Raw genomic sequence first — 14,863 nt, forward strand, 5'->3', positions numbered from 1 at the left:
CGTTCTGTCGTTCTGGATACATAGGCAAGTGTAACCGAGTTGGGCTGGGCCGTGCGGGCAGGTAACCGATCTGGGCTGTGCGAAGAGTCGATTAACTATGTTCCGGACCACACATATAGGACCCCCCCGTGTTTGGTGTTGGCGGTTGGGCACCGATGGCTGTCAGCTCGCGGGACCCACTTGCGAGAGAGACACAGGAAATGTCTAATATCCAGCAATTTTCTCACTCCAGGGGTGAGGGAGAGCCGGCGCGGCGCAAGCAGGGCGGCAGAATCGCCGACCACGTTGGGCTCCGAACCCGCTCCAGTTCCGCCGCCGCAATCGGCCTCGCTTCATCGGGGGGAAGCCGGAAGCCTCACAGCAGCCGAGAGGGTACGCGAGAAGCCAGGCCCCGCCTTCCGCACGAACTCTTCCCTCGCCCTCCTCTTCTGGAGCTGGATTGCCGTGGGGTGGGGGCGGGAATTCAGCGGAACTTCCGCTGGTTTCTTCACTTGTTGGTAAGCAAAGCAAGCTCTCCTCGACGCATTGTTCTCTGGCTGTTCGTTTTGTCCCAGGGGACAGTCCCTATGTCGTGGCTGCGAGCAATCAAATCCAAAGTTTACTTCTCCTGTTAGACGCCGAATTATGTGCGGTTTGGTGCCTTGGGATTTCGGATAATTCAAGCTATAAGAAAATCCAGATCGCAAGGTCAACTTTGCTTGTTTTTACAGAAAAAAAAAGGATTCTCTCCAACCCCACGCGAAGTACACTGCTGCATATGTTATGATTTTTTTTGAGTAAGGGAGTATAATACCTTAAGATTCCTGATTTCCGATAGTGGTAAAATTGATAAATTTACTGCACCTTTTAGCGTTGACTATTTGAGTTGTATGTTATTGCTGAGCTATGAATAAAGTTTTAGAGGCTAATTAATTATCTGTAGTAAATCATTACTCCTTCATATCTGTATATGAAGCTGCAATTATTGTTCCTTCATATTTGTATATGAAGTTGCAATGCTTTGATACATCACAACATTGTGGGTTGTATTTAGAGCAGGGCTTTGAGTTGGTCTTGTTAATTCTAGTTACTTGAAGCACATTCCATTACCATGGCCAACAAAAGGTGGTCCATGTGATATCTGAACCTTTATGCAATCACGAAGATATAATATGTCAACCTTGAAATCCTCAAATTTTCTTAAGCAAGTCTTTGAGTCTATATTGGTGGTCATGTGCAGAGAAAATCGTCAAATGACATAAGCTGGAAAGAATGGGTTACGGCATGAGTAGGCTAGAAGATGAATACTATGAGCCTGAAGGGCAGGATACTGATGGATCTAGTTCAGTTCAAGTGAATGATGATTTCTCAAAATTACATAATGATATTTTCCATATGACCCGAATGAGATCAGGACTTAGTGAAAGCATTTATAAGTCCATAGGTACCAACAGAGGCATAATATCAATGGCCAAGTTGTTATCTGGAAGGGAAGTTGATTGTTCTGGAAAGGGGATGTTCTCTTCAGGTGACCGTGCATTTGTTCGAGGTCGCTATGTTCCAATGAATGGTCCTGAATTCTTGGATATGATGGATTCTCGTGCTTATGTTTCACAGTTTTCTGCCGATGGTACTCTTTTTGTTGCTGGTTTTCAGGTATGCTATGCTCAACCAAAAATAGTAAAGTTTTTACAAAGTTCAAGTTGGCAAATTTCCTGCAGTTTGTTTAGTTTTCCCCCGTCACCATTTTATGCACTTTTTAAGGGAGAAATTATACATACACAGCATATAACATTTCTTTTCATTTCCAGGGAAGTCGCATAAGAATATATGATGTTGATAGAGGCTGGATCGTACACAAGGACATTCATGCTAGAAGTCTGAGATGGACAATCAGTGATGTATCCTTATCACCCGATCAACGGTACCTTGTAAGCTTCTTCTGGCTTTTAACTAGTTTAGCTTGCCATCCTTATTCAACATGACTTTGTACCATTTTGGTTTTCATATAACTCCATTATGCAACTTTTCATCTGTCATTGTTACAGCTAAACTCTTTCATTATTTTTTGTATTGAGAAGAAACATTTCATATGCAACTATGCTCAACAGATTAAAAAATAATCCAAAATGCATCCAGCATCACTGTATTAGATGTGGATACATGTTTGCAAAGGGTTTTTTTTTTTGCATCATGTATTACTGTATTAGATGTGGGTACATGTTTTCAACAGGTCCCCCCCCCTCCCTTTTTACCTTATTTCTTTTTATGGGAGAGGGTAGGGGTTTAGGCAGCATCCAGGTTCTTAAAACACGATGAAGTTGGGAAAGGATGTTTAATGTGGACTTATCCAAGAGATGAGTATCCATAAATGAGTTTTTCTGCCAACTCATGTGGATCTTACCTGTGTCAAGCTACCAACATTAAATGTATGGAGGTTGTTTTAAACATTGATACGGGGAGAATTTAGACTTATTAAATCCTTACATATTTCATCTGTTGGTACTAGCGTGACTTGGAGGTTTGCGAATGCATGCTAGCTCTTTTTGTCTGCATATTATTTATATATATTGCCTTCATCAGTCTATGTGGCTAAATAATTGTTTTTGATCTTTAAATCTGCAGGTCTACTCTAGTCTGGCACCTATTATCCATATTGTCAATGTTGGGAATGCGGCAAGAGAATCCTATGCTAATGTCACTGTGAGTTATTATTAGGTTCTTTCAATGCTGCACTCAGGTGCCCGAACTTTTCAAGTTTTTGTAGGGTACAAAAAGTGAGATATATTTGGGTTCTCTTTGGACTTTCACATGCCTAAGAAACATATTCCTTTCATACAATATTTATGTTAATCATCAATAACTGCATTTCATATTTACTTCCATTGTGAATAAATAAATAGACAAGTGCCAAACCTATCGTAGTGAAGGAACCTCTAGGGATTTTTAGACTTGTTTCTTACTAAAATAGTAGCCATCTCAATTTCTCATTAACTTTTTATTTCAATTCGATCCACGAACTGGAAGGTGCTAAATATTAGAAGACAATATTTGATCCATCAACATACAAATTTGTTGACGAGCTCAATTTAAGTGGTAGAGCTTATATAGATGTCTTTGGAGATGGTATTCACTTTGTTTTGCATTGAATTATTCTGGGTGCTTGAAAGCAGCCACAATACCTTTTGCCGTACCTTTTGTCACTTAATATTGGAATCTGGTGCTGAAATTCACCTTTTTTAGATAATGGGAAAGTTTCCAGTCTATGCTGTTGTTAGAATTCGGCAATTCGCCTACCTCTTTGTATTTTCAAAAACGTACAATGATAAACATAATATATTTTTCACTGTTTAAGTCTAAAAATAATTACAATTGAGAACAATTTTACGTCTTTCCGCAGGACATTCATGATGGATTGGATTTTTCACAGCATGAAGATGTTCAATATGCCTTTGGAATATTTTCTGTGAAGTTTTCCTCTGATGGCCGGGAACTTGTTGCTGGCAGCAATGATGAATCAATATATGTCTACGACCTTCACGCAAACAAATTGACATTGCGTTTACCTGCTCATACAGTATGACAAATTGCTTACTTTCTTGGCTTACACATGCCAATAATTCCTCTTATGCCATTTGTTGGATGCTGTTGGTGGAATTTTTTTTAAAAGAATGCTAACTTCTATATGGATATTTTATGATGCACCCCACAGAGGGGAGTAATATGTGTCATGTTACAGCTACAGAAACCTCACTTATTTGCTCTACACCTGTGGATTGTTACCATGTTGATAGTGTTTCTATACTGCATATTTTATCTGTTGGTTTATAGACTGATGTTATTCATTTTTCATCTTTTCAGTCTGATGTCAATACAGTAGCATTTGCTGATGAAAGTGGCCATCTCATATATTCTGGAAGTGATGACACATTATGCAAGGTAGGGTACTCCGTACTCATCTAAATTATTTAAACTAATATTCATTAACATATAAGATCAAATTATTTCTCAGATTTCTTCATCATACCCGAACATACCCATTTCTAAGGCATCTTTAATGGCACTCTATTTGCTTTCTAAGGAAAAGTCAATTTTACTTGCCTTGAGTCATTTAGTTGTCTGGATAGTCCCTTAGGACTATCCACCAGAACAAATATGGCTGTGGGTTGCCACGGTCGAAGGCCCCATACGGGTCGCGGCTGATTTTTTTTTCTATGATGGGTTTTCTTCAACACGGATTTTGTTGTGTTTTCACATTGTTATTGTATTCGAGTCCGTTTAGGTTACAATATAATGTTGTTCAATTCTCATTATATATGCTTCGGGTCAACCTGTCAGTGATGCTATTGGACCAAATCAAAATTTCAGGTGGAAACATTGCGTGATTTTGAAATAGGTAAAGATATACATGTGTTACGAGTTGAAATTTTGTGGGATGATAGATGGCATCATGCCCTATGTTACAAAATATTTTCACGACTATAAGTATAGGTTTGTCTCAAAAAAAGAAAGATTATCAATATAGGTTCAAAAACACTTGAAACTGCTTTAACCCTCAGCATAGGAAAGTGTTTGCTAATAGGGAAAAAAAGAACTATTTTGTAACATATTGCATGATGTTATCTACCATCACCAAAATTTAACATGCAACTTTTTCAAGGAGAGAAAAAAAAAAGACTAATGTCAACAGGCTGAAGTATCCTTGTTTTAGCAGTTCTGTGGCTAATGTGAGCCAAAAAAAAAAGTTTAGGGATTATATGGACCATAACCTTGATTCAGAATAGTTCGGAGGCTCTAATTCTTAATGATCAAATTAAACTATTATCTGAATTTAGTTCAGGATAACTGATTCAGATGACGAAATCAGCACATCAAACCTGAAATGTTTCTTTTGTGCCAGTGATTGTATTTTCACCCTTCTGGGTTTTTCCCCAGCCTGTTTCAGCCCTGGGAACATATTAAGAAAATGTTTGATGTTTTAAATTCTGCTCATTTCATCAGTGCTATGGCATCTGATCTCTGTAGTCTGCAGGTATGGGACAGACGTTGTTTGTCCACAGGACAAGCTGCTGGGGTTTTGACTGGACATTTGCATGGAATAACGCATATTGATAGTCGTGGAGATGGCCGGAGTTTCATATCCAATGGAAAAGACCAAGCAATCAAATTGTGGGACATTAGGAAAATGATGTCCAATGCTGATAGGTACTCTCAGCAATTCGAAACACAAGTCCATCCCATTCTCACTCTTCTACCAATATAAATTCATATACAACATAAAAGGAATGTTCTTGCCTTTTTTTCTGCTTTGCTCCTCTCTTCATGTTAAACTAGAACATTGCGCGGCGTTGCCGCGCAGAAATATGCCCTCCAGTTCAGGTTTATTTTAAGAAATTGAACTGCAAAAAGTCCGGGGGGATTTTCGTAAAATTGGTAGACTACGGGGGTTATTTGGTAAATTTGGCGTCGACGGAGTACCGGTCGATTACTGAAAAGTTCAAGGGGTTTTTCATAAAATTGATGGACTTCATAATCATTTTAACAAAGTCCAGGGTTTTTTTTACAAAATTCACGGAGTACGGCACGATTACTAAAAGTTTAGGGTTTTTTTTAAAGTAAGGCTCCACAAAGTCCGAGGGGTTTTCCGTTAAATTGATGGACTCCGTGTTCATTTTAATAAAGCTCGGGGTTTTTTTTGCAAAATTTACGTCCCTATCTATTTCTGTCTGTCGGATCGCGATCCGACGGCCGATGTTTTCCGGCCTACGTGGCCCATCTCCCTGGCCAGGACCGCGACGCGGTTTTAGTATTAAAAGATATGTGGAATGAGAGGGAGTATGTGTTGAGACACTGGTCTCAAATGTGTCTGATGTACATGAGGATCATGTGTTGTTGGGGCCCAACACCAGGTCCTCAACAATGGCCAGTTTGCCGACTCTATTCTTACAGTGTGATACTAGTCTATTCTTCCGTGCAGTTGTGCAGATGGAGCCCCGAGTTGGGACTACAGATATTCAAGGTATCCAAAGCATCATAAACAATTAAAGCATCCGCACGACCAGTCATTAGCTACATACCGGGGTCACTCAGTCCTCCGCACATTGATCCGTTGCTACTTTTCTCCTGCCTATAGGTAACCCTCTTCCCTTTATTGATATGACTCCCTGCTATACAAACAACCAATATGATTTCCTTTAGTTGTTATTTATCCATTTATACGGTGTATCAAGGTGCTGACATCGTTGATGTATAATGTTTCTGTTTCTACAGCACCGGGCAAAAGTACATATATACAGGATCATATGATTCGAACGTTTACATCTATGATGTGGTATGTCTGATCTTGACACACACTTGGTTTATATTATTATAGAAGTTGATCTCTCTGTGTCAATGTCTGTTCGACGAAATCATACCATTTTTACTGCAGTGGATAAAGAACTTTCTTATACCCATTGGGAAAACACGTGCATGATCTGACCAAAAAACAGAGCAAAAGTTGCTGTTAATTGATAAACAATGCCAACTCTTTGCGTATTTGGTATTCAATTTCGTCTCTTCATGTTTCAGGTTAGCGGATCGCAAGTTGCGAAACTGAACGGGCATCAAATGGCAATTCGCGACTGTAGCTGGCACCCAATTGAGCCCGCGCTTGTGAGCTCATCCTGGGACGGCCGGGTGGCTAAATGGACCAGTGCCCGTGACGAAGAGGCTTACGATGTGGATTAGCCGAGTGTGCAGTGATCGGTAATGCTCGTGGTCTGCAGAAACATACGCAATCTTAAACGGAAAAACTAAGCATAGCTCCTCAAGCAACCGAAAGGTCATGTGTTGTAAATTGTAAATTCTGAACAGAAACCACCTTGGAGTATAACACTAGTATTGTGCATATGAAATACTAGTTTCATACTCTGAATAAAACCTTCCTACCCTTCGGACGGAAATTGTGTTGTCATGGTTGTCGATGTAACGCAGAAATTGTACGATGTCCTCTTTATTATCGATGCTCCGCTGTTGTTTTCGTTAGATGAGTACGTGAAGGTTATCCATTTTGTAAATGAAAATCTTTGGTTCCATTCTGGACCTAAATGAAGTCTATTTACAAATTTTTTTCACAGATAAGTGTAATTTTACGCGACGAATCTAATAACGGTAATTAATGATTCGCTACAGTAATACTACAATAACTATTTTCTAATCGTGTAGTCAAAGATCTCATTAGATTAGACTTTATTAAATTCGTCTCGCGGAGTAGTACATGACTATAGAGTTAGTTTTACAAATTATTTTTATTTAATACCAATAATTAATAATCAAAATTTCCTAATACAGCTAGTAGCTAGTAGTGGAGAACCAAACAGGGCTTGATCAGCCGTTATTGTTGTGCTTTTGCAAAATGCATGTTCTGGGCGAAGCAAGCGCCAACACTGAAGAAATCGCATCCCACTTCCGAGTTTTTTTTCCAGATCCACGGAACACACAGATCTTGCAACATGAACAGAGATTCCACCACCTAGCCGCTACAACACAACGCCGGATCCGGCGACACCGGCTACTTCTTGCCGGCGTTCTTGCCCGCGCCCTTGGCGTCGCCGCCTCCCGCGGCCTGCGCCGCCTTCCTGGCCGCCTTCTCCTGCAGCGCCTTGGCGTCCCGCTCCCGCCGCTGCTCCGGCGTGAGCCCGTCGTCGCGCCCCTTGGCCACCGGCCGCCGCGCCTGCGCCCTCTGCCGGTCCCGCTCCCGCTGGTCGCCGCGTGCAGCCGCCCCGCGCTCAGGTCAAGGACAACAGCAACATCATCCAAAGCACACACGCCGATACAGAATAGACAGGGCAAAGAAAAGAAAGAATCTACGAAGATCTACTACTCCTAGCAAAGAATAGTGATTGCCCTCGCAAGAATGGATTGAAGAACAGAACAAAATAATAAAATAAAAGGAGATGATTATGTGCGATGAAGGATATGAGTCATCGTGCTGACTTCTTTAAGTTGTACTGTAGTGAGATGAGAGAGTCAGAGAGAGGAGGGAGGAAGCGTCTAGAAGGAGGGGAGATCGTGAGGTCGAGACGGGGCGGGCCGTGGTGGGGGTGGGGTGGGGATTTATGCAGCGTGACCGAACGGGAACGTCTTGTTTCCGGTAGCGTCTCCGGGTTCCGGAACCTTCTGCGCGGGGCAAAAAGGTCAAATTAGGTGTACACGCGCCGCGCGCCGCGCGCCGCGCCGACCGGCCGATTCTCTGCTGCGTGCGTGCGCTCTACGCGACTGAGCTGGAGTTCTGGGGCGGGCAGGTCAATCAGGAGGTGTGAGCGCCTAGCGTGGAAATGCCAAGAAACCGGAATACGATCTTTGTGGTCACGCAACCATTTTTTATTGTTGGTGATAAGGTGATGCTTGGTCAAAATCTTTCCCTAGCTCCCAACGATGGTGCCCTCGATCGGACGGTCGTTCTCATTCCATCTCAAAGTTTGGATCCAAACACTGAAAGAGAATTTGATAATCTACGTGTAAACTTAGATAATGCTATGAAGTCACGATTAGAGAAGTGAGGATATGTACCGGTCGGAAACCCCTCTTTAGTAACGATTGTTCGGTCCGATACTAAATAGTCACGGACTAGTACTAAATGACTTTGCGCCAAAAAATAAAGAAAATAATGGCGAACCCTCGGGAGGTCCGCACACTTGCATGTTTCCCGCGTAAATGCTCCTGCGTGGTCACGAAGATTCAAACTCATGACTTCCGGTCTCGCACATAGTTTCTTTACCATCCCATCTACGCATCCCATCTAACTGCGTGGAATATGCTCTTCTTTTGAAGTAACCCCTAGATGACCATTAGTATTCAAGACGTCGACCGATATTAAATGTCATCCTTTAGTACCAATCAGTGCCGTTAGGTATTAAATGCCCATGCCATTTTAGTACCGGTAAATACCAATCGGTACTAAAAAGGATGGTGTTATAATCCAGTACTAAAATGACTCTGGTGACTTTCAAATTTAAATCCAGTACTAAAATAGCTTCGTGTCAATACCGAATCAAAAGTTAACTGGTACTAACACGCACGATGAAAGCTTATTTTTTTTTCTTGTAGTGAGTAGTGCTAGATACTTGATACGATGGTTTTGGAGAAATTTCCCTATACGTCATTACGAAAATTATCTCTCATATCCTTTTAGTGTGTTTATGACACGTGGGATTCTACAGTCACCGGCATACGGGGGATTTAGGTTTTATACTCTTAGAGAATTTTCTGTATTTTATTAGTGTACTATAGTCGATTGGCGAAATTATGAATGTTTCACACATGAAAAATGTTACATTCAAGAAAAAGGTCTATTAGTTAAATTTTGTGAATGTTTTGCTCAAGAAAAAAAAATATGGTGCTGATAAGTTTATGAAAGTTCCATTAGAGAAAAAAAAACTTGTTCTGCAAAAATATGTCTACGGTCAAATCTGTAAATGTTTCAAGTCCAATCTCTGATTTTCAATTGTCAATTACTTATATCATTGAATAATTGCGTTGATTATTGAAAAGGTGGATCCATTAATTTAGTTGTTTTCTCTTTTGTATACGTGTGCACCAGTAGAACGAAAAGTTTCATTGTTCAAGCATGGTTCTCTTATTTTGCCTACCTTCAAACTGAGGGCATAGTTTGTCGAAACTTGTCTCTGTACACAGTACACCACTTCTCACAAGAAAAAAAAGAGAGAGAGAAAGAGAGAGTAAGAGCATCTGTTTTCTCTATTTCCCTTAACAAGGGTCCGTTGTCTTAGTTGTCCATTAATTTAGTTGTTCTCAATATGTTTCATTAATCCAAATGGTAGAGGTTAGAAAATCAGCACATTTCATTCTCCTCCCCATTGCTCTGCCCCGATGAAACCAGCAATTTGTTGTGTGAATCAATGTGCCAAAATCCACTAAAAAAGAAAAAACAATGTGCCAAAATGGTCGGTGGTGCATGGTTGGCCCATTATGGCATCAACCGTGACATTTCGCTTGACGGGCCTTGAATACGATGGACAGCCCAATGTGTCCCGCTACACCCCGCCTCAAGCCAGTCTTCAGCTCATCAGGATTCAGGCCATGACGGGAAAAATGAAAAGAATCCTAGTTTTGAGACAGAGGCAATGTCTGGGCGAGGGAAACGTGGGAGAAGGAAGAACAGGAAGAGACAAGAAAAAAGATTATGCTCCCGTGTTTTTATGAGATGCCATGAATCATGAAAGACTTTGACCAATAATTGTCGAATGAATGTAACATACATGGGATACAAACTCATATTCCTCTGTAAGTATTTTTCAAAACAAATCTAACATAATCTTTAGGGAAAAAATCAATGTACACCTTTGAACTATCATAAAAATCAGATTTTGAACCTTTAACTATAAAATCGGATAACGTATACCATCCAACAATGAAAACCAAACATATATAACCCTTTGGGTGGTCACAAAGATGATTTTGTATTTTTTTAAAAGGTATTTTTGTTTGAACTAAAAAATTAAAAATAATTTATTTTAAATTAGAAAAGTATAATCGAGTATTAAAATTTTTCTAGCAATGTAACCTATTTGTTGGCGCTCTATTTGAATCTTATTTGTTAAAAGGTAATCGGCATAACTGCCAGCAAACACATACTAGGAATATGAAAAAATAGATCTGAATAAAATAGATAGGTTACATATTTAAAAAAATACTAGCACTTGTTTTGTATTTTTATTTATGATAAATTACTTATGAGTTTTTTAGTTATACTTGTCGGGTACCATAATTATGGGGCACCCTAACCCAGGGCTAAAAAAACCCTCAACGCGCGTAAAACAAGATTAGTCACCTGGGCCGATTCCTTTTTTGAAGCAGCGCCAGCGTCTAAGCTTGGATGCCCAATGCCTCTTTGGATGCGGGAAGCCCAAGTACACACTCGGCCCACAACCCAACACCACAGTACGGCCCTGCCGAGGCCTCGCCAGCCGTGGAACAATCTCCGCCTCGCTCGAGGGCTTCCTGCTGAGGCCCCTTGAAGCGCAGGCAATCTCCGTCTCGTTCGAGGCTCCCTCAGCCGAGGACCCCGCGGGGGTCCTCGGCACGGGGGAAACTCCACCTCGCTCGAGACCACCCTCGGCAGACTGAGGCAGCGGCCCAACCACCCGACGGGACGGGGCGCCTTTACTCGCCAACCACTCCACGGCATGGGGCGGGAGTCAAATGGTGTCAGGCTGCGTCAGCTGGCGTAGGCCACCATGCCACACAGCGGACGTGACCGACGTCACCTCAACCTGTGCCCACCACTGTACCGCTATTCCCGGTGCGAGGCAGGTCTGCGGCGCCCTGTGCGGACTCGCCTGACACACCGCCCACCGCTGTGCCGCCTACCCCTTGTACTTTTCTCCCCTGCAGGACCCTCGGCGGGCATGGGCAATGACCCTCAGACACAGTACGGCCCTTGACCGGGGCAAGACCAGAGTCTTCCGCGCCCTTGACGCCCCACCTCATCCGACGCAAGGCCCTGCGCACTCCGCAGTCACCGCCACGCCGTCGACTGGCGCCACAGGACATGGACACGCCCCGGGAGCAGTCAAAGGACTCGCGAGGACGACGACCATGCCCAACATCATGCTCCGCAGCACTCGGCGACAGGAACGACCACTGTTCCCCCCCCAGATTAGGCGGGAGAAAGGTGGCCCCGTAGACGTCTTACACGTGTAACTCTCCCCTCCTTGGTCTATAAAAGGAGGAGGCAGACCCCCTAGCACAAGACACAGGAGGACGGATGCACGAACACTCGTGCGCTCACCACTCCTGATATTGGCACTTGCCTCAATCAAACCCTAGCACACCCAGGGACATGGGAGCCTCTCTCCCCCTCCCGCACAAGCTTGTACCCGCTACTACGAGCACCCTGGTGCAAGTAACACATCACATCCTCCTCTGCTGGACGTACGACCCCTCAACCGGAACCAGGATAAATCTGGTGTCATTGTGTTTCTCTTGCATCAACCATCTGATGGCTGGGACACGCAGCACATTTACTAGTTGGAATCGGACTGCGAGGTCCAGACACCGACAATACTTGAATATTTTTAATTTTTATAAAATGAAAAGCCACCTTTAAAACCATTCACGAGGCCAAATTTGTCTGATTTCAACGGTTGGATGGTCCTTATTATCTGATTTTATAGTTGAAAATTGAAAATCATACCCCTCTCAATATCCATTTTCTACTATCCATCTACTCCGGGCCCATCAATTTATTTTTCTGACTCCCTCCTCGCCGGATATGAAATGGCGGTTCTTGGATTGCTATCCAAACGGCAGTGGTGTCGGCGTCCTGACCCGGTGGTTCGGACCCAACTAGTGATGATGCTGCGTGTTCCTCGTCCCAGATGTTGATGCAAGAGGCAACACAGTCACGAACGGGTTTATCCTAGTTCCGGCCGTGGGGCCGTACGTCCAGCAAAGGGGTGTGCGAGAGCACTGTACTGTCTTGCACCGGGGGTGCCTGTAGTAGGGGGTACAAGCGAGGTGAGAGATGGAGGGAAGCTCCCAGGTCTCTGCTAGAGGAGGAGTTGATTGAGGCGAGTGCCAATATCGGGGCTCAGAAGAGCGTATATGTTCTGTGGGTAGTGCTGAGTGTTTTGTTCTACCGGATGGGCCGACCTCCCAAGATAAAGCCCACCTCCTCCTTTTATAGTCACAAGGAGGGGCGGTGTACATACACAGGAGATCGTGGAAGTCGTCGTCTTCTCCCCGAATCGCGGGAGTGCAGTGGTCGAGCACTGTAGAAAAGTACATTGTGGGGTATGGCATCTGGCGTGGCAGTCGTCCTAGGCATCGTCCTTGGTCCTGCGGAGATCGCGCCTGCGTCCTTGTAGCTCCAGCAGGCGGCGTGGTCGTTGCTGTAGGGGGTACCGTCCTCCAGGCGCGACGTGGTGACATTTCGAGGGTCCTGCAGGCCAGGGTCTCATCCTGGTCAAGGCCAGAGCCGCTTCCGAGGGTCGTGCCCATGCTGCTTAAGGGCTCCGCGGAGGGGGAAGTTTGAAGGAGGTATGGGGAGTTGGCAGTGCAGTGGCTGGAGCAGTGCCGAGCACGTCTTGCACTGCGTCGCAAGTTCCCACAGTGTCGCCACAGCGTCCGGAATGGTGGAGCAGTGATCGGAGTTGGCGGACGGGTGAGCGGAAGGGCCATTTGTCCTTCCAGTCGAGGGGTGGCCTCGAGCGAGGCGGAGTTGATCCAATCTCTCGAGGGTAGGCTCACTACCCTCGAGCAAGGCGGAGACGCGGGGCGCGGTCGAGGGTCTCGGCGGGGAGCCCTCGAGCGAGGCGGAGATCGCCCCGCGGGTTCGAGGGGGGTGCGGATGGGCCGCACAGTGTACGTTGGCCGCATATTGGGCTTCTTTGAGTCATTTCCTTTCTTCCAGATTAGAAGGAGGCTGTAGGCCTTTGTGGGCCCGGTTGCCTAACATGTGTTTGCGTTTTTAGGACAATTTTAGTCCCATGATTAGGGTGCCCCTTATCATGGTATCCGACAGTAGCCCCCAATCCTTTGGTCGAGTCAGGGGATTCGGCCAAAGGGTATTTGGCGATTTTCTCCAGGATGTGATCGATCGGCGTCGCGTTCCCGTCGAACGCATCCGGGCGCTTGCCTGGTGGACATGACAACTCATCGGTCGGGGTAGTGCGCCTGTAAAAAAAGTACTCCGAGGTGCGAGCCCCTTCTTGTCTGTTTTTGGTGACGAGACGCGTCAGCGTGCTGAGTAGGCCAGGGTCATAATGGCGCCCGCTGCTCTGCAGCCGGTGCTAATGCCGCGCTGTCTCGCGTTCAGGGTCTCAGCCCTGCTTTCCCTAGTTGCCTTGCGACGCGCCATTTGAGGGCAGTCGGCCAGCGCCGATGCTGCGCTGCTCAGCGTCCAGGGGCTCGGCTTTGCCCTGTCTGGTCACATCTCAACACGGTAACCGAGGGTATCTTTCGCTCGTGGGGTGCCGCACCATCACGGGCGGTCTAAGCCTTCCTCATGCAACAGGCTTAAGGCTTGGCGCCCGACGCAACTATAAATTGGGGTCGTGGGACTCATTTTCCTCTCCAACTTCCCTGCTCTTACTTCTAGCTTCGCCTAAGTCTCGTAATGTGTCCCTTTGCCTTTCACGGCCATCCCCCGGACGGGGTGGCCTGGCTTCTTTAGGCATTGATGCTAGAAGAATGGTTGCGAGCTGCGGGGGAAAGCTGGAGAGGGCATGCTCACCGTCCCTCGGCTTCAGTGGGATTAGCAGAAGAACATTGGGCCTGTGGGGTCCTGCTTCTGCGATGTCTCTCAGCCTGAAGGGGCGTTGAGACGCCTGACCATGGCGTCGGTGCTAGGTTCGGTGGCCGTTCTTCGCATCGTCCCTCTTGGCGACAATGTCGCTCTCGGGGAGGTGGTGTAGGGGGTGCTGTCCGCCAGCTTGCCCCCCGTAAGGTCTTCGGTGGAGGAGACGCTAGAAGAAAGCTTGCGAGAAGGGCATCTCGCCGGACCCGTGTGGTCTAGGGGCTGCTCCTCGCAATCCCGAGCAGCCTGGTCATAATGTCGGCCAAGGACTTGGTGCTCTTCATCGGCGCTCGCTCCTCCCCAAGACAGGGAAAATTGCCACGCAGGTGGCAATGCGTTTGTACCTTTCGACGGCTTCGAGCTGGTAACCCTTTGTAATCTTTGTTTACAAAGAGCAATGAAGTCTCCTTCTTCTTCGTGGAGAGGATGACCGAGGGTGTAAAGGTGAGCATCAGCCCTGCAGAGGCTTAACCCTTCATGGGTATGACTCGGGTACTGACCGTGGCAGTCTTAGTTTGCCCGGTGGGGGCACAACGGTGCTCCGGGGAGCATTGTTAGAGGAGTCTGATCCAGGGTCGGGGT

At 45.3% G+C, this 14,863-nt stretch overlaps 1 protein-coding gene across 1 annotated transcript; it reads left to right on the forward strand.

Annotated features, from left to right (window-relative positions):
- Nucleotides 1–200: 200 nt before the first annotated feature.
- LOC120698731 (LEC14B protein-like) lies at nucleotides 201–7,062 on the forward strand. The gene is made up of 10 exons (XM_039982443.1): nucleotides 201–497; nucleotides 1,220–1,635; nucleotides 1,791–1,910; nucleotides 2,605–2,682; nucleotides 3,380–3,556; nucleotides 3,841–3,918; nucleotides 5,012–5,184; nucleotides 5,957–6,112; nucleotides 6,250–6,310; nucleotides 6,550–7,062. The coding sequence occupies exons 2-10, from the start codon at nucleotides 1,252–1,254 to the stop codon at nucleotides 6,706–6,708; spliced, it is 1,386 nt and encodes a 461-aa protein (XP_039838377.1). The 5' UTR covers nucleotides 201–497; nucleotides 1,220–1,251; the 3' UTR covers nucleotides 6,709–7,062.
- The last annotated feature ends 7,801 nt before the right edge of the window (nucleotides 7,063–14,863 follow it).

This window comes from Panicum virgatum, chromosome 3K, assembly GCF_016808335.1.
Source record: "Panicum virgatum strain AP13 chromosome 3K, P.virgatum_v5, whole genome shotgun sequence".
In the NCBI taxonomy this organism is placed as follows: domain Eukaryota; kingdom Viridiplantae; phylum Streptophyta; class Magnoliopsida; order Poales; family Poaceae; genus Panicum; species Panicum virgatum.